Source organism: Podarcis gaigeae, assembly GCF_964106915.1.
Source record: "Podarcis gaigeae genome assembly, chromosome: 10".
Taxonomy (NCBI): domain Eukaryota; kingdom Metazoa; phylum Chordata; class Lepidosauria; order Squamata; family Lacertidae; genus Podarcis; species Podarcis gaigeae.
The window spans coordinates 58,327,442-58,347,661 of NC_139686.1; the positions used below are offsets into that span (position 1 = coordinate 58,327,442).

Genomic DNA, 20,220 nt, shown 5'->3' on the forward strand with positions numbered 1-20,220 from the left:
ACCGAGGGCTGTTTACTTTGTTTCAAAGCATATCCTTTTCTCATATCAAATTATGAATCATTGCTAAGCCTACAAAATCCAGAGAACCGGAATTTTCAGATTTTACCAATAGCCTTTTGTGATTTGGGGATCGACAACACTGAATAATTTTTTTTGTTGCTCTGACATTTGTAAAAGCATGCTATCGGAAACAAACCTTTTGCATTTTAAAATACTTTTTTTTCCTTCCCCCCCCCCTCTCTTTTACCAAGCATGCAACAAAATGCAAACTTCAATGTGGTGAAGGCCAATTCATCTTTTGTATTTAGGCCTTTGACTTTGCCCAGATCTATTTTGCCTTTTTAGATAAGTATGCAGGCAAATAAATGTCATATAACATGCTATGACAACATGCTCCCATAGAGTGCAATGACTAACCTACTTGAAAGAGTTATTTCGAGATGTGCCAGGATTCATGAACCAATTCCAGAAGGGGAAGACTCAGTTTTCTAATTGCATATTTTGCTAGTTGGTGATGAAATTTGCATATGAGTACTTAGAAAATGGGACGCGGGTGGCGCTGTGAGTTGAACCACAGAGCCTAGGACTTTCCGATCAGAAGGTTGGCAGTTTGAATCCCCATGACGGGGTGAGCTCCCGTTGCTTGGTCCCTGCTCCTGTCCACCTAGAAGTTCAAAAGCGCATCAAAGCGCAAGTAGATAAATAGGTACCGCTCCAGCGGGAAGGTAAACGGCATTTCCGTGCGCTGCTCTGGTTCTCCAGAAGCTGCTTAGTCATGCTGGCCACATGACCCGGAGGCTGTATGCCGGCTCCCTCGGCCAATAAACCAAGATGAGTGCCGCAACCCCAGAGTCAGCCATGACTGGACCTAATGGTCAGGGGTCCCTTTACCCTTTACTTTACTTAGAAAATAGACAACAGATGAATTTACAGATAGTCCCTTACCAATTGTTAACTTGCAATGGTGTGTGAATGTGATCACTTGGGAAGTTGGTTTTCTGTGTTATCCTACCAAGCTTTTAGCATTCCTCTGCTTCTCAAGATTTTTTAATCAGGTGTGGAAGTGCCAAGCATATTCCCTGGCTAATGCATAGTCAGTGCTAGCCTGAAGGGAAATGCCTTGCTCAGGTGTAGTTTCCAATAGGTAATGGGAAGTCTGACTGAACAGTGTCACCAGCTCCATGTTGAAAACACATGAGTAAGGCAACATTCTTCAGACTAGTGTGTAGCACCATCAAGAGGGTTGATCTTGCATCTTTGTGTAATAACAATGAATGCCTGAAGGAGCATCACTTAGAACTGTGATCTCCAATCTTTCTTCCTAACACACAACACTTACAAATTTATGAGGGTCTTGGTGGGAAACTTAATGATTTTTATGTCTATTGTAGCAACTGTAATGTTCCATGTATGATTTTTAATTATAGTTTTGTAGCTTCTTTTATATCGCATTATATTCTAATACAGGCTTCCTCAAGGTGTATTTGGCCTACATCTCCCATGATCCCTAGCTAGCAGGACCAGTGGTCAGGGATGATAGGAACTGTAGTCTCAAAACATCTGGAGGGCTGAGGTTGAGGAAACCTGTTCTAATACAATATGAATTCCATAGAATATATAAGAAATAAAAGAAGTTATTAAAATACAATTAAAATGTGAATGCTTCATGTGATAGATGTGCCATCTCCCATCTTCAGCCACAAATCTATAGACATACTGTGGACCACTTGAATGAAGCTTGTAGACCACTGGTGGTCTGAGGACCACAGCTGGGGAGCCCCTGACTTAAGGAATTCCTATTGGTCTTCGTAACTCACTAAGCCAGCATTTTTCTTGTCATAGAAAGAAAAAACCAGCTACTTATTGCAACATGGTGAAACCAAGGTTGCACTTAAGATGGTGGGTTGAGGGAGGGGAAGATGATGCTCAAATTTTAGAATTATTTAGAAGGTCATAAAGTAAGATAAGGGTGACATTACCCACACAGACTTGTAAAACATATATGTATGGATAACACCACCAATAAATGGAATATTGGAATTTGAAAAGCTCTAGAGGGCGTTTGCAATAGTGAAATAAGAAGCCCATCATCACGATATAATCAGATCAAGGTCAAAGCTTTTTTTGAAGCAGAGTTTTTTTCCTAAAATGATCATTTTTAATTTCTTTTGCTACAGATCTTTTTTTAAAAGCACCTTAAAAAATGGGTACATGACTTTTGGCACACCTCTATGTTCATGCAGGTCAAGCCAAGAAAAAATGTGGTTTATTAAACATTCCTGTGAACGTACATCTATTAGGAAGTGCTGCCACTCTTGACCATGGTTAAGTCTACGGATGACTTACTGTTGGTTTCAAGACTTTCACAAAGTTCAGTTTTGACCTCGCCATTTGGTCTGTCGTTTCCCTTTTGGATCAGCTTGCTTTGCATTGTGGCTGCTGTGACTACAGCTTTGAAACTCCTCTTCCTTTTCTGAACATTTTGCTCTGGATGAAAAATGATAATATAAACCTTGGGCATGTAGAGCATGCCTAGAGACACAGAAGCACTTAAACTCATGGATATTGTAAGTGTCGTTGTCTGGATGTACATCTAGAAAAGAGAAAACAGGATACAATTAGTGCCAGCTAGGCTAACAGGGGAGACAGGGATACACAGAATTGTTCACGGGAGAAGACACTCCAAAACAAAACCATACAGGCCTAATAAGGTTAGAAAGTACCACTCAGGTGTTATAGTGTTGCAAGTTCATGGCATTGCTCAGATATTCTGCTACTTTCAATAAAAGATATTCTGCAGCTGTTCAATAAAAAGGAATGCCTTTAGGAGTCAGAACAATTTAACCTCTCGCCAGAAACTTGGCTCTTCCCTCGCCGGTCCTGGAAGGAGCCTTTAGAAAAGTCCCGTACACTCAGAGACTTTGCACCTGTCCATTGGGAGAGATAGGAAGCCCAGAACACTTGTTCTTTAGATGTCCTTTTATGAAGAGGCACGTAGTAAGATCATTGATCCCCTACTGGTGAGGCTCGCCGACCTCCAACAAAAGCAAAAATTTGACCTTTTCCTGTTAGGCAAAGATCAGAAGATGACCTGGATGGTTGCCAGATTCTGTGTAGGCACAGACCATCTCCCAACTCAAACTAGTCCGTCATGAAAACCCCCAAACTCAGTTCCATGGGTGACTCTGGGTCAACTCCCTGTGATAGTTTATTGTTGTACATTGCTTTAATTGTCTGTTTTTCTTCTGTGTCTGTACCCCCAAGTGTGTTTTATAAGCTGGTCTCCGACCGTAATAAATTATTTTATTCTTAACCTCTCCTTCAGCATGGGGCTCAAACATTTGTCATGAATTATTGCATAAATCAGACAGTAGAACAAGACAGATGCAATAGTCTCAACCGGTCCTAAACCACAGCAACAATACCTCTCTGAATATGGGACCTTTGAGAACTTTCCCTGAAGAACTGCAGATGACATAACGTTAAACCTTGCAAGAGGAGAAGCTCTACGTTGGAGAGGATTGTGTAGGTGATGTGGGTATGGAACGGCCAAACAAAAATAAGATCCCTAACCTCAGTTGTGAGCAAGATTTGTTGGCTGTGCTACTGAGATTTCAAAATTCAATCTCTAGCAATCTGCGCTTCATTGTCCGGAATGCTTACAACAATGGGAGCATAAGTAATGAGTCCAAAGATAGGCCAATGGTTTTAATTACATCTCAATGCAAGGTAACCATTGGGATTCCAATGAAAAATTAGGGAAGAGGGATCAGACTTGAAATGGAGACGTAGCCGGAATTTTTATAGTAGTGACGCATGGAAAACATTAAGGTTGAAAATACTCATTGTGTGTTGCTTCATATTGGAAACTTGTGACGTCACACCTTTAATTGACTATATTAGAGTTAGCATGGCATGGTTGTTAGATTGCTAGAATTACTTGGACCAGGGAAATCAAATTCCCACTCAGCTATAACTGGGCCAGTTATTATTTTTCAGCCTAATCAACCTCACATTTCTGTTGTGTCCGTAAAACAGGGAGCGTGGAAAACCATGTATGCCACCTTTAGCTCTAATTTTTGACACCTCTCTCTAAGTGCAGAGGGGAAAACATAATCAGGGCTACCTCATGTGTGTGTGTAAACACTAAGACTGTATAACAATGCTGGAATAAAAGTGGTTTAAAGCCATGCAGGCATCACTCTCCTTTTAAATTGTATAATTTCCTGCTGAAGAACTTTTGAGATTGTAACTCATTTGGCCCCTTCAGTATCTCTTTATCCATGCACAATATTGTTTCAGTATTAGGTTTGTCAATGTTAGTTATTGCCGGCCGAATATTGATAGGTAATTTTGGTTCAACGTGTATATTTAGATTTACCTTGACATTTTTTGTTCATTTGGTAAAGCTATGAACCCCATTCACTCACTCTTCCCTTTCATCCACCCAATATTCCAGCTGACCAGGCGTATCTACCACTGGTACAACAAAGTGCTACTCATCTCATCCTGAATCACACACTAGACTTGTCATTGTGTGTTGCTAATCATAGCAGCAATGAAAGAGCCAGTTTTAAACCACACAATTCTGTTTTATAATTATGTTTCACAGCTAGAAATGATGGAACATCTTACTATGGCTCTGCATGACTTAAGCAGAACTCCCTTAGAATTTCTGTATACCCTGTGAGTGAAAAGGAGGGTTATCATGAAAGCCATTCCATGCCCTTATTGATAAGGTCTCAATGATATTCTATCTTGTCTACTGTGTTTTATGGCACAATGAACACTCACACAGTAACCTAAAAGTGCTTTGTAGAGATATTCTGTCAGTAATAATCCCAAACCTTCTTTTCAAATGCTTTACTGGAGCTGGTGCTCTGTCAAAGTTAGACCAGAAAGAAAGATGAGGTGATAAAAGGTGTAATGTAACCCGAATAACAGTACATTTTTTTAGTGCTCTTTGTTGCAAGATGAACAGTTTTCAATTTCATATTTTATTTTTCATGACTATATAGACCAGGGTTTCCAGACTATGACTCCCTTCATCCCTTGTTAGCAGAACCAGTGGTCAGGGATGGTGGGAATTGCAGTCCATAAACAGCTGGAGACCCTGATATAGACCATTAGCAGATGGCAAGATGGGGCACTACTGCTCCCCTGATCTTCGTTTGGTCGCCTTGCTGTTGCTTATTAGGAGGTAGAGAGAGAGGGAGAAGATAGTGATGAGGGAAGTGCAGTGCAAACACATCCATTTGTTCCATCATTTGCACAGCACTGACCTCACCACCATTCACCTTTCCCCCTCTGCCTCCTGGTAAGAAGGACAAACCATAGCCGTCAACTTTCAGATTTGAAAATAAGGCATCAGCAGCCTCGAAAATAAGGGATCAGCAGCATAGCTGTCAACTTTCGGATTTGAAAATAAGGGATCAGCAGCCTCACCTGTCCCGGAGACAGTCTACGGGATATCTAACAATCCGGGATAGCAGCGGGAAGCAGCAGGAAACGGCGCTGAAATAAGGGAAATAAGGGGGGGGGGAAAGGGAAGGTTGACAGCTATGGGACAAACCTAACCAATCAGAGGTCAAGTGAGCAATGGTGCCCCAACACACCTTCCACTACTGTTACAAAAAAAACAATACTTCTCATTTTAATATCTTTAGGTAGAAAGTCTTAAGACGCTATAGTTTCACACATAGAGATAACCACTCACACACACATTCTCAACAGCTTCGGCACAGAGAATATGTAGATGGGCCTCTGCTTAGGTAAACTGCTGTGTGCTGAAACAGAATTGGAAACAGGGTAGCACTGGAAACGAAAGGAAGCTGTCACTTTATATCATGTTCTTTCCTTTGTAGAAAAACCTTTGCATAGATGTTTGTACTAGAAAGTGGCTTTCCTTAGCAGCCTGATGCAAAGTACCATGTAATTTGCTTTTAACATTTGATTGAATTTGTATCCTCTTTGATTGTTTTCTACCTGGCAGATGAAGCCAATGTTATGTTTTAAGCTTTTTTAATTACTTTGCATCGTAGGTGGTTTTTGTGAGTGCCTGCCTTAGCTTTGAAAATAAACTGTTTCAGCAAATCAGGTGGTTGTTGTTGTTTATAAAAGCAAAAAATCAATAACCTCAATGCACAAAGACAGTTCTGTTTAATTCACTATTAAGCTCTGAATGACACACTCTGAATTAATCTCCTTGCTGTGTCATACTGTACTCCATATGCAGTAGGGTCATTGCTTAATTGAAACCAACCGAAATGTTGCAAAATGGTAAGCTAGCAGACTCTTCCTCAGCCAGGGTATTAAACTAAGACAGGGGTAGGCAAACTAAGGCCCGGTGGCCAGATGCGGCCCAATCGCCTTCTCAATCCAGCCCGCGGACAGTCCAGGAATCAGCATGTTTTTACATGAGTAGAATGTGTCCTTTTATTTTAAATGCATCTCTGGGTTATTTGTGGGGCATAGGAATTTGTTCACCCCCCCCAAAAAAAATCCAGCCCACCACATGGTCTGAGGGACGGTGGACCGGCCCATGGCTGAAAAAGGTTGCTGACCCCTGAACTAAGACAAGAGAGGGGTGAAAAGTATTGCTGTTAAGGGCCACAGATATTGCTAGCAGAGGTAATGGTAGAGACTGCTTGTTGTTGTTGTTTAGTTGTTTAGTCGTGTCCGACTCTTTGTGACCCCATGGACCAGAGCACGCCAGGCACTCCTGTTTTTCATGGCCTCCCGTAGCGTCGTCAAACTCATGTTCGTAGCTTCGAGAACACTGTCCAGCAATCTCGTCCTCTGTCGTCCCCTTCTCCTTGTGCCCTCCATCTTTCCCAACATCAGGGTCTTTTCCAGGGACTCTTCTCTTCTCATGAGGTGGCCAAAGTATTGGAGCCTCAGCTTCACGATCTGTCCTTCCAGTGAGCACTCAGGGCTGATTCCTTAAGAATGGAGAAGTTTGATCTTCTTGCAGTCCATGGGACTCTCAAGAGTCTCCTCCAGCACCATAATTCCAAAGCACAATTCAAAAGCATCAAGTAGAGACTGCAGTCACTTCCAAAAACAGCAGTTAGTTCAGAACACTGCTGCAAGATTACTAGCTGGGAGCGGGGTGTATTGTAAGGATGTGTGGCCAGATGTGCTTAGAATCCTCTCCTTGATCCTCCAGTAAAGATGATTTCATCTTTACCCAAGAGTAGGGCTGCCAGCGGGGAAAGGAAGCATCACACACCCAGCTTCCTGTCAGTGGCCCTGCAACATCAACTTTGTTGGACTGGTCATGTTGTGCGGCTGTCTGATTATCATCTTCCAAAGCAACTACTCCATTCTGAACTTAAAAATGGAAAGCGTAATGCTGGTGGTCAACAAAAGAGGTTTAAGGACTGTCTCAAGGCAAATCTCAAAAAATGTAGTATAAACACCGACAACTGGGAAACCCTGGCCTGCGAGTGCCCCAGTTGGAGAACAGCCTGTACCAAAGGCTTTGAAGACACTCAAACTCAGGACACAAGGGAGAAACGTGGGAAGAGGAAGGCACACTATCTTCCCCCTCACAGCAAAGATGTTGACCAGCCGCTGACTAAAAGTATAAAGTAAAGGATTGGAGCTGCAATAGACTGCCTCAGGAGGTGGACTTGTCTTCAGTGGACTTATTTAAGCAGAGGCTGTCAGGGATGGTGTAGCTGCATCCTGCACTGGAGATTCTGCATCAAGCATGGAGTTTGATTGGATGACCTCCAAAGTCCATCCACTTCTCTAATTCTATGAATAGTTTGAGACAACTTCACCTTGCCTTCGTATAATGAGACCCAAGAGGACATGATCACTTCCTCCCAAGGTTCCCAATACTTCCACTTCATTGATTAGTTCCCCCTTGTTGTTTGGACCACGTCTAAGACAGATTATCCCCTTATTGCTTCTTCCACCTTCTGGGAAATGAAACTGTCAGCAAGGCAATTAATGAATTTGTTAAACCTTACATTCTTGGCAGAGTATGCGTTCCAACAGATATTGGGGTAGTTGAGGTTTCCCATGACTATTGTATCTCTTCTTTTTGAATGCTTGGTAATCTGCTGTAGAAGGCATCACCCAAGTCTTCAGTGTGGCTTGGAGGTCTACAGCAGACACCCACAGTAGGCTCACTGTTGTTTCCTTCTCCTACAATTTTTACCCTTATACTCTCAATCTGCCTTCCATGCCCCAGGTCCTAAACTAATTAGGATCTAAATAACAAAATGTACCCTCTGCTCATGTCAATCATCCTACCAACTTTTCGTCATTGGAAGATACCCTTTTCTCAGGCCTGCCTGAGATTTAGTTAACTGGCATGGAAATGACAGGGCCTTCTTACTAGTGGGACCCAGGTTGTGGAATTCCTTTGTCCAAAGCATTTGGAAGAACCTTTAGGCACTAAGCAAATACTGTGATTTCAGGCCATTTGCTCTGAAATGGTTCATCCGTTTGAAGACATCTTCGTGTTGTTGTTTTTTTGGTGCTTTAGTGTGTTTGCAGTTCTTATGACTAATTGCTTTGTTTTATTATATGTTTTGCATGACTATTATGAGTAATAGAAGCCCTGGGGGGCTTCAGTTGTAGAATTGAAAGGCAGGGTATAAATATTTTAATAAACACAGAGAAAATGAGAAGAGAATTCTTCAATTACTCTTAGGGTTGTTCTTGTTGCTGTGTACTTGTCAGGGAAAACAATTAGGCTCAGATATTATTTCCCACTTAATACTAAGCAATTTACAAAACTTTTAATAGAGGACACTAGTTCTAATCTGCCCACATTCACATTATTAGCATGAACGTGTCCAATAACAATGTGAATTAATTACATTATCATTTGAGATTTTAAGCCAAAAATGCATTTGTACCCAATACACACTGTTAATTAATCCAGTCTGCAGGTACATGTGCTGAATGCTAATTAAAAGTGTTGCCCACAGAGTAAATCAACAAGGAAATTTGGCAGATGGGAAGCCTCTCAAAATAAATTCAAATAGACTGGCGAATCTTCAAATGCAGTGCACCTAAAAATAAGGGAGCTAACTTTTTGGAATATTCAAAAGCTGGGACATCAGCCTGGAAAGCTGTAAATTGTTGGTTTCATATTCACAAGCTAAAAAATATAGCTTGGACCTGAGATGCATTAATAAAATGAAGTTGGTGTAGAGTTTGGTTTCTCTGTCTCCACATTTTTAAGAACATTCTTGTTGAATTCCATGGTTATTAATGAGTGCAATCACTATTAGTAGTAGTAGTAGTAGTAGTAGTAGTAGTGTTCAATTTATTATCTATCCTTCACAAGTAGGTCCCAGGATGGGTTACAGTAATCTAAAACTCAGCATTAAAAACAGTTAAAAGAAATCAAATTCAGAAGAATAGGGTGAGCCCCCAAAAACACATATCTCAAGTGTCAAAGGTGTGTGTCTTCAGCATCTGATGAGAGTTGTATTACACATGTACCAAACACACCTCTGTGAGATAGGAATGATGCCAAAAGAAGTAGTTTCCTTCTTTAGCTATAAAACTTATGTATCTTCATTTAATATTCACTCATCTTTGCTTGTTTCTTACGAAGGCCCCCACATTAATATTAACTCTGTTTTTCTTCTCCAAACCCTTTACCTGGGAGGAAATCCAGGAATGAATAATAAGGGCATGTAGAATACTAATACTATCAGAAACATCCTTTCAATTCTGTAATCATTAACCTGATAAGAGCTTTGGTTTGATGTGATGTGCTTGTTTATTTATTGCATGTTGCACTAGTGTTAAAGTTCAAGTGCTTGATATCGTATCCTATTAAATGAAGTACTTTTTTTTCACTTGGGAGGGGGTAATTTTGTTGAGCATCTTCATGGCATAATTAAGCTGCTCTCCTGTGCAAAACGATGGAAGCTGAAATCAGTAACAGCTGGTTATCCCAACGGCTGGGTAAATGCAGGGCAGCTTCACATTGGCAAAGCTGTGCAAACACAGCCAATGTATTGTGTTAATGGTCATGGCATCAGGCAGAAGGAAAAAAGCAGCTAAAATTAATCAAGAAAAAGAAAAACAAATAACACCCTTTTGCCTTTGGCATTCTTTTCACTTTCAGTGCTCCCAAAGATCATGCTTAATTGCTGTTTTGTTGGTAAAGGAAGTGCTAAAAGTCACCAGTAATTTAAGGAAAGTGACAATGTGGGGAGCAGTATGTTTGTTCATATATGCTTCTTCTGCCCCCCACCCCAGTGATGGATCTAGAACAGGGCTGCCCTCTGATTTTCTCTTCCAACTCTATGATTCTATGATTCTATATGGTGTTTCCTGCTTGGCAGGGGGTTGGACTCGATGGCCCTTGTGTCTCTTCCAACTCTATGATTCTATGATTCCTCTCCAGATGTTGGTACCCTCCAGATGTTGTGGACTGCAACCTCCACCGTCTTTGACTATTGGCTATGCTGGCTGAGGCTGATGGGAACTGTCTTAGAAAACATCTAGAGCAGGGGTCGGCAAGCCTTTTGGGGGGTGGTCTGGTTCACCGCACCACAAACCTCCTAGTGGGCTGGAGTGCGTATGCATGTGCACACATGCGCACATGGCAGAGGGGGCTTCTCTCTCCCCCCTCTCCCCCAGCCCCTTCCGTCCCCCTGCCTACTTAGGGTGCTGCTGAGAGGCAGAGACTCGTGGCGGCAGTGGCGGCGGAGGAACCAACAGCACAAAAGGGCTGCTTTCGGGCTGCTCTTTCCTCCTCCTCCGCTGCCGCCAGCCTCTGCCGCTCACAAGGGCAGGCACAGGAGCATAGCTGTCAACGTTCCCCTTTTTAAAAGGGAAATTCCCTTATTCTGAATAGGATTCCTCGCAAGAAAAGGAAAAAGTTGACAGCTATGCACAGGACCCACGCTTGGCAGAGTGGTGGCATGGGCGGTGGCGGCAGTGGCAGTGGCAAACAGCTTGCTCTGATGAGGAGCTGCTGGAAATGCACTTGGCCAGTTCAGCCCAGCCCTCTTCCTCCTCTCGGCCATGTGCAGCCGCCGCTCTCTCATTGGCCAGGGTCTCAAACCTTAGCAGGTGATTGGCTGGCGATCTGCTGCACCAGGAGGGAGGAGGGAGGAGGTTCCGCCGCGGTGGGGGGGGAATGTCATGGGGGGGGAGGTGCCAGTGCCACGAGAAAACAACAACCACTGAATCCCCACGCCGATCCACAGAACCGGCCATGGGCCTTAGGTTCCCGACCTCTGATCTAGAGGGTACCGGGTTAGCTACTACTGTTCTAGAAACTTTGAACACCTTAAAACTCTAGCAAATGATGAAGATGCTTTGTTGGATTGTTTCCTATGAGAGGGTTTGCAAAAAGTCTCCAAAACATTTCTTCAGAGTCCCGTCTCAGAGAGTTACACCAATAAAACAGTCCTTCATTACTGCAGGACAAATATTTGCCTATTTTTGTGCAGCAATCACTGATCACTTTAATGGCCCATTTAAAACAATGCTTTTGGCATTTCACACGCTCTTAGTCCAGGGTTTCCCAAACTTGGATCTCCAGCTGTTGTTGCGACTACACTTCCCATCATCCCTGACCACTGGTCCTGCTAGCTGGGGATGATGGGAGTTGTAGTCCCAACAACAGCTGGAGACGCAAGTCTGGGAAAACCTGTCCTTGTCTTTTTCCTCTTTCCACCCATCTGGAAATTGTGTAGAATGAATGTGTGGATGAGAAGCACACACTTCTCCTGTCTCAGACCTCCCACACAGAGCTGATGAATGCATTGGAATTAGGTAGAGGCATGGATGCGATCCAATTCCCCTTCCACAAATTAGATGTGCAGTTTCCAACCAAATGGGAAGGTCTAGTGCAGAGGTTCTCAAACCATTGTCCATGAACTGCTGGTGGCTCCATCTGTTGGATGGTGACCAGCTCCATCCATCAGCACCAGATCTGTGGGAAGTTTGCAGAACAGTCAAGAATAACTACTTGGCTCTCCACTTGATTCATTTTCTCCACTGCTGATTCTGGTGCTGATGGAAGATAGCTAAAGATAGCTGAAGGAGCTTCTCCACCCCCATCATTCTACTTAGACCCTGAGGTCCAGCGCCAAGGGCCTTCTGGTGGTTCCCTCACTGTGAGAAGCCAAGTTACAGGGAACCAGGCAGAGGGCCTTCTCAGTAGTGGCACCCACCCTGTGGAACGCCCTCCCACCAGATGTCAAAGAGAACAACTACCAGACTTTTAGAAGACATCTGAAGGCAGCCCTGTTTAGGGAAGCGTTTAACGTTTGATACATTACTGTATTTTAATCTTTTGTTGCAAGCCGCCCAGAGTGGCTGGGGAAGCCCAGCCAGATGGGTGGGGTATAAATAATAAATTATTGTTATAAATTAATATAATCAAGGTTTGGTCAAAACAGCCTTTAATGGGATAATAAGACCCTGTTCAAAGTAGTTGATTTTCACAACACACTACTGGTTTCTACAACAGTGCTTATCAAATAATGCTTATCAAATAATGCTTATCAAGTAGTCCACTGAGAATTACTTTCAGGTGAATCTTGTGTAATGCATGTTACTGAAAATCATGTCAGGAGGTGGTCTATGATAAAGTGTTTGGGGTGGGCTTTTTTGGACTTAATATCTCAACACGTTTTCTTAATTATATGTATAACTTAACTTAAATAACTTAACATCTCAACACGTTTTCTTAATTATATTTAAAATGATATAGAATACATAAATGAAATGAAAATTTGAAAAATTTGAAAATGAAAAAATAGGTCCCTAGGTTGACATTTCATTGAAATTACCCATATGCTAATGTTTAAAATGTTCATTTGAATATTTTCTATCCTAGTGGATTTTTCCTAGTAAGTTGATTCTGAACCTCATTTATTCATCATGAAACGCTGTTTCTAGAACGTATCCTGCACATCTTTGTTAAATAGATACATGAATTTCATTTTAAATGGTCTGCGCGATGGAGACCTCTTAAAAAGCATGAAGTACCCTCTCTTCAACCTTCTTCCAGTTCAGACAAAGAAAGCTTCTATCTGCCCTTGGTTCTGTGACTTTCTCTATTATGCAATTTGTTATGATGCTCCACAAGTAGAACTTTTCTGTCAGGATTAATCCATCACAAAGGACTCAATTGTAAAGTTTTGCCTTAGTTCTTGGGCAAGCAAATCCATTGATTTAAATTGGCACTTTGGTTGAATAATTACTTTAGAGCTGAGCTTGTAGTTTCTGAATATATTGTACATAAAAAGGTAAAGGTACAGGACCCCTGACCATTAAGTCCAGTCGTGGACGACTCTGGGGTTGCGGTTTGTCCGCAGACAGTTTTTCTGGGTCATGTGGCCAGCATGACTAAGCTGCTTCTGGTGAAACCAGAGCAGCACACAAAAACGCTGTTTACCTTCCCACCGGAGTGGTACCTATTTATCTACTTGCACTTTGATGTGCTTTCGAACTGCTAGGTTGGCAGGAGCAGGGACCGAGCAACAGGAGCTCACCCCGTCGTGGGGATTCGAACCGCCGACCTTCCAATCAGCAAACCCTAGGCTCAGTGGTACTAGGAAAGAAGCTACAACCATACTGAAGGAAATGACTTCTCAGGGGAAAACAAGAGTACTTTTTAATTAGAAGCTTAACATTTAAGACAGGCCTGCACAACATGTGGCCAACAGCCCAGAATGCCAGCCTTATATAGCAGATCATCAGTAGAAGGTTTATGGATCTCCTGTATTATTATTTTTTACTGCCTAGGATTGCAATAATAGAGGATTCGTCAAACACCAAAGACCACAATAATAGAGGATCTATCAAGGTCACAATGCAATGTCCACCTTGGCAGGTCACAAATTATGAGCATCTGGTTACAGGTTTGTTCTTTACCACATCCCATCACCTGTGAATGAAATTTTCTCATTCACAGACTTCTATGCTTGAGTGAATATATTTCTTAGACTGCTATAGAACTGGTAGGGAACTCTGACATGATACTAAGTACATGACAGTACAATTGCAAGTCTAATGGGGATAATATGTCATTATAAATAATTAACAGTTATTAGAATGAGTACTTGCAGTTCTAAAAGAGCTTTACAAGGAATTTAAAAAGTGCTTTTGTATATTGCATCTCGCCTTTGAAGTTAGCCATTTCCCCTCAAGCAAACCATTTTCTCTCATCCAAGTCTTCTGCCTGCATTCTAGATCTTATAAATATGATTCTTCAGATTTATAAACCACCACAGCCTGGTGTACAATAACATAGGAAAGTATGAAATGCCAAAGAGACAAACTCTTAAAAAATAAGGTAAAATGCAACAGACTCTAAAAAGCAGAAAACCATGTTTTAAATTTGTGTAGTTGATATCCCATAAATGGCTGGATCATACTTCAGGGAAAGCCATATTAAACTACCAAAAAACTATCAAGACAACTGGCACATGTCGGATTTCAGCAGGAAACTAATTCCAGAGGGCTGGAACTGCAACACCCAAAGACTGCTATCTAGAGCAAAGTAATTATGGTGCTGGAGGAGACTCTTGAGAGTCCCATGGACTGCAAGAAGATCAAACCTCTCCATACTGAAGGAAATCAGCCCTGAGTGCTGACTGAAAGGACAGATCGTGAAGCTGAGGCTCCAGTACTTTGGCCACCTCATGAGAAGAGAAGACTCCCTGGAAAAGATGGGAAAAGTTGGGAAAGATGGAGGGCACAAGGAGAAGGGGATGACAGAGGACGAGATGGTTGGATAGTGTTCTCGAAGCAACCAGCATGAGTTTGACCAAACTGCGGGAGGCAGTGGAAGACAGAAGTGCCTGGCGTGCTCTGGTCCATGGGGTCACGACTAAACGACTAAACAACAAAGTACATTTGTAGAGCATGTGGTACCCATGACAATAACCCATCAGAGGAGTGCAGTTGCTGACAGAAATATATGGGGAGAGGCAGCCCCTTAGGTAACCAAGTTGTTTAGGGCTTCAAACACTAAAAACACAATTTGGCATGTCCCGTAAGCAGATAACCAGACAGCACACCAAAATTCAGCTAAGGAGTCAGTCTTTCGTCACAGATTTCATCACAGAAGCTAAACTGGATGATGATATGAGGATGATTATTCGCAATTGCATAATAGTATTTCCCTATTTAAGGATTTGTTATTTAACAAAATGTATATGCTGATTGAATAGATATGAAAACAACCCTCTATCTAAGACAGCGGTTCTCAACCTGTGGGTCCCCAGATGTTGTTGGACCACAACTCCCATCATCCCTGAGCTCTGGCCTTGCTAGCTACGGGTGATGGGAATTGTAGTCCAACAACATCTGGGGATCCACAGGTTGAGAAAGGCCGCTCTAAGAGGTTTACAATATAAAATAAAACAAACAAATCTCTGTGCAGTCAACTAAAGACAAGCAACCACCCCCTGGCCCCCCAACCTCTTTCACTGACAAGGGAAAATAATGAATGAATAGAAAAAGAACCTACCCAAGTGGTGCTGACACAAAAACCTCACACATACACTAAGGAACAGAATGTAAGTTTACTACCACCCCTCTTCCCCCCTCTTCTCCCTCAGCTTTATATTCTATATTACATTGATGTCTCACATCGGATGTACAGTGGTACCTCAGGTTACAGACGCTTCAGGTTACAGACTACACTAACCCAGAAATAGTACCTCGGGTTAAGAACTTTGCTTCAGGATGAGAACAGAAATTGCGCGGCAGTGGCGCAGTGGCAGCAGGAGGCCCCATTAGCTAAAGTGGTGCTTCAGGTTACGAACAGTTTCAGGTTAAGAACGGACCTCCAGAATGAATTAAGTTCTTAACCCGAGGTACCACTGTAGACCTGAAAATAGAGACGATAGTAAGTACTTTTGTAACTCAAGAAAATCGTTAATAATTTTTTTTAAAACTGATAACAAAAACAGTGAAAAACAGGTATTAGAAATATTCAGAAGCTGATTAAAATCAACATTAGCTTTTTTTAAAAAAATGGCACCCAATGGTGTAGTGAAGAGGGAAGAGCTGCTTGACTTTTTAGAGCAGGAATGATGGTGACATCTTCTCGAATGCTCTGGCAACTGTATGGAGTGAAAACAAAGCTCTCGAGTTTTACTGCTGTTTCTGACAGGTTAGCATAGAGAAAATGTTGGATACTTCTTTCACCTTCTTATTTCACCTTCTTATTTCTTATTTCATGTTATCAGTTACATGGCAAACCTTCTATGCAAGGTTGTTTACATTTATTAATTAAAAGCTCAGGGTGACATTTCAAGGGGCTGAGATCTTTCATGGTGTGTTTTACAAGCTGAACTTCTGCAGCCACGAGTGAGCACTGAGGTCAATGCATCTGATTCCTAGTAACAATGCAAAGGATTGCATAATCATTCAGATTCTAATAAACTGGACATTATACTGCAGTTTTTTGGGAGTTGTATGTGGGGGCATGGCTACAGTCTCTCAATGTGGGTGCAGATTTGTGGGCTGTTGTGATGTACTCCTGCACTTCAAAATGTGCTACTACACCATGGATGGCAAATAATACTCTAGTGCCACTGATTTACTGGCTGGTTCACACCTACTTTCTAGAGCAGCAGTATCTCCCAGTAAATTCAGCAACACAGTCATTCATCTCAGTACTATAGACACAACAAAGTGAACAGGTATTACTGACTGAACTGGCAGTGCAGGCAAAGCAGATAAGCAATTTAATATTAAAGTTACAGCTAGAGCATACTATTGCTTTTTTGAGACTATGAAGGCATACCACACCCCAACACCATTCACTTCTGCCTTGCATGGTTTTGCTTAAGTTTCTTTTTATGTTTTATGGCAGAATATGTTTTACCATTACAGTACTGTGTACAAACTGTCACCTAGGTTATCACATGGTACATTGTACATTCTTTCATCTGAATATAAATTATGTGTGTACAGTGGATGCTCAAGTTGCGAACGTGATCTGTGTGGGATGCACGTTCGCAACCCACAGTGTTCGCAATCCGCGTCTGTGCACGCGTGGGTTGCGATTTGGCGCTTCTGTGCATGCGCAAAGTGCAATTTAGTGCTTCTGCGCACGCGTGGCCACCGAAACCTGGAAGTAACCCTTTCCGGGACTTCCTGATTTTAGTGGTCCGCAACCCAAAAAAATGCAGCCTGAAGCGGCTGTAACCTGAGGTATGACTGTATTGCATTATTTGGGAAGGACATGCAGGCACAACAATCACAGCTTTCCTTTTCAAAATACTCACAAGTAGGTCCAATTCCTGGTGCCACTTATACGTATTTTGGAGGCAGAAGTCATAATTTATATGCATGTGCACTTCTCTTAACAGATGCAATATATATATATATATATATATAGACTATGAAAATTGGAGTCTGAATATAGTAGGTCACAAGAAGCAAATCCCTTAGTGTTGTTTCTGTAATAATAAAGCAGTCTAAGCCTAGAATTAGATATCTTTGAGATGGGACCAATTCAGACTGTGGGTGGGGTTAATATGATGTATTGCTTCTCACCAACACATTAAAATGCTCCTGAACATTGAAAACTGGTATGTGAGGGGCAAGGCGAGAGAGTTCAGACCCATTCCCTCTGACATTTTGTTTGTTTGGGCAGCCATTCAGTCATGTTAATCCCCAGGATATCCCAAACACAGATTTTTAACTTCTGCACCAGCTTTCGAATTCATTATCCTTCTGTTGTTCACACAAGAACCGCAAAGCAAAAGACTATTCAAGAAGTTGAACGGAAGACATTTGGGGTGCAAGATGCATGCTTGCCAGGATGTGCGAGATAATAAGATTTGGGAAAGAAGGCTGGGGAAGAAATCTTTCAGAGCTACAAGCAACTGACAACAACAAGACAAGCAGATGCTACAAAGAACAGTGTCCATTACCACAACCAAGTCTTAAATTGACACTCCTGGGATTGTTGGACAACCTTCACCCTTTTAAGGGGGAGAATAAAAATAGATTTTCTCTGGCTGAGCTGAATGGAATCGTGCTAAGCCCATCTCCCAACTAGAAGATGCTTTATGTCAACTTTATGCTAAATTCTTCCCTGCAAAGCCTTACTAACTCTCTCTTACAGCATTACTTCATCTCATCCTTAGTCATGCTGATCTTTTTCTTTGAAAAAGAAAGAAAAGAAAAGAAAATCAATAGATATTAAATTTAGACTGAAAGACACACAGACCGAACATTCGCCTTCCAATGGAATAATGCTGCTTACTCCAATCCAGGCTAGCAATAAACCCAGTGAGCAAAGAAATGCCATAGCTGGATTTTACTAGCTACTTTAGTATAAATATAGTACAGAACAAATTGTTTCAAGTATCTAAGGAGTGACTGTTCAATGTGATTTAGTGCACTAATAGTTTGTAAAGCAATGGAAAAGCAAATAAATCAAACCCTCTGGCAAACTATACCTGCAGATCTGTAGGGTAATATTTAGGATTTTAAAAATGTAGGAACAGATCCAGGATGTCCTGTGATAAAATATTTTACTGGTACAACACAGTTTATAAGCATATCTTGCCTGGCCTACCAGGTTTCATTAAAATATACTAGATGGCCCCTAAAGCAAGCATTATTCCCATTGAGTCCAAGGCCTCCCCACAGCCTCGATTTTCAGGCATAATCACATAAAACCTATTTAAAACACAACCCTTACTGATCCCAGATGTCTTTTGATGTATTAATATTGTTGTGCAAGCTCCACTTGCATGAGTGGTGAGAAGTTCCAGGGGCAGCACTTGTCAGGTTTCGTTTCCTTTGGATGAGAGAGCACCGAAGACTTATGGCATCCTTGTAATATTTACAAGCAAGAAAAAAGTACAAGCAGAGCATCAGTAGAGACAAACAGGATACGCTGGAGATCTGCTATGCCACAGATCACTAGAGAAAAGCTCTTCTCCTTCGAGGTGCTTTTAACCTTCTAACACAGCTAGGGAAGGGTGGATGTGACCATTTCTGTTTCTCATTTTTCCAGTCTTAAATTCTGATCTCAGTTTGCAATTTTTTAAAAAAAATCCTCATGGAAATTCATCCGCATTAGGGTGCAAATTTATCCTAATATAACCACATTTTTATGCATTTTGTATGAATTTATCCTAATATGCACTTTGTTGTTCAATTATTCCTAATATTCACATTTTTGCAAAGTGATTTCCCCTAATATAATGCTTTTTGTATGTAAATTTCACTGGTATACGCATTTCTACATACATTTTACCCATGTATATGCATTTTTGTACACATTACTTGCCTGAAGAACTACTGCAAAATTCAGAGAAGTGCAACTTTCAAAGGATGGCCACATTTTGATTTATTGTTTCTGAAAATGTGACTTAGGTAGGTCTACCTACCTACCTAAGAACCTACCTATGGCCATCTATTCTGATTTGTTTGTGGAAAATTTATCTCACAGCTTTCTGGTACATTTTCAAGTCCCTTTTGTTATCGTAAAAGGTTGAAACTTTGGGAGAAGTGCTTTTGTTGTGCAAGAACTCCCAATTAACTATAATGAAGTGCCCTGATTTTGCAGGTATGTGATAGAATCCATCCCTCAAATAGCGATAGTCTAGAAGCACGCTCTGTGTCCTCCAAACTTCAAACTGCTTTCCTTCTCTTTCTCTATCTGCATTTGGCCTTCCCTCTCATCTGGCGAGTGTGCTGGCATATCACCATTCCAAAGCTCTGATCAATATTTCATTCAGACACGGAGAGGTTTCAACAATTTCAGTTCTCCACAGCAGATCATTTTGGAGTATTAACCAGCAATCTGCCTGACAAAAGGGAAAGCCACCCAGCAGCTGTAAGCATAGTAAACTGGAGTTAAATCATTCTTCCTCAGAATGCCCTTTCCCACATTACCCATATGTCCTTCTTTCTTATTTTTCCATTTTTTTTCTCCATCCAGCACCTGTGCAATTTGATTTCTATACAATATAATTTGCCTCTTTAGTCACATGGTGTGGGCTCTGTGACAGAAAGCAAACCTGGCAGGATTCTTTCTTTCTTTCTCAAAACCCTCTGATTTTATGCAATTAAGGAGCAGCTACATGGGGCTTTTCTGAAGAACGGTTGCTAGCCTGCTCTAATAAACTACTGGTGGAATGTCTTAGACATGGGTCTGATTCAACATTGGGGGGCACTTGTATTAGCCAATGTATTGAACAGGTAAAGGTAAAGGAATCCCTGGCCGTTAAGTCCAGTTGTGGACAC

The 20,220-nt window shown here is 41.6% G+C and overlaps 1 protein-coding gene across 4 annotated transcripts in view; it reads right to left on the reverse strand.

Moving 5' to 3' along the window:
* Nucleotides 1–20,220, reverse strand: part of GRM8 (glutamate metabotropic receptor 8) — a 552,158-nt gene that overhangs the window by 7,522 nt on the left and 524,416 nt on the right. For 2 of the 4 annotated variants that reach the window (XM_083699119.1, XM_083699120.1), the window contains exon 10: nucleotides 2,347–2,593. In XM_083699119.1, the coding sequence (XP_083555245.1) occupies nucleotides 2,347–2,593 (247 nt within the window). Of the gene's footprint in view, nucleotides 1–2,291; nucleotides 2,594–20,220 lie in introns of all 4 variants that reach the window. The other 2 variants (XM_083699117.1, XM_083699118.1) reach the window with 1 other exon arrangement.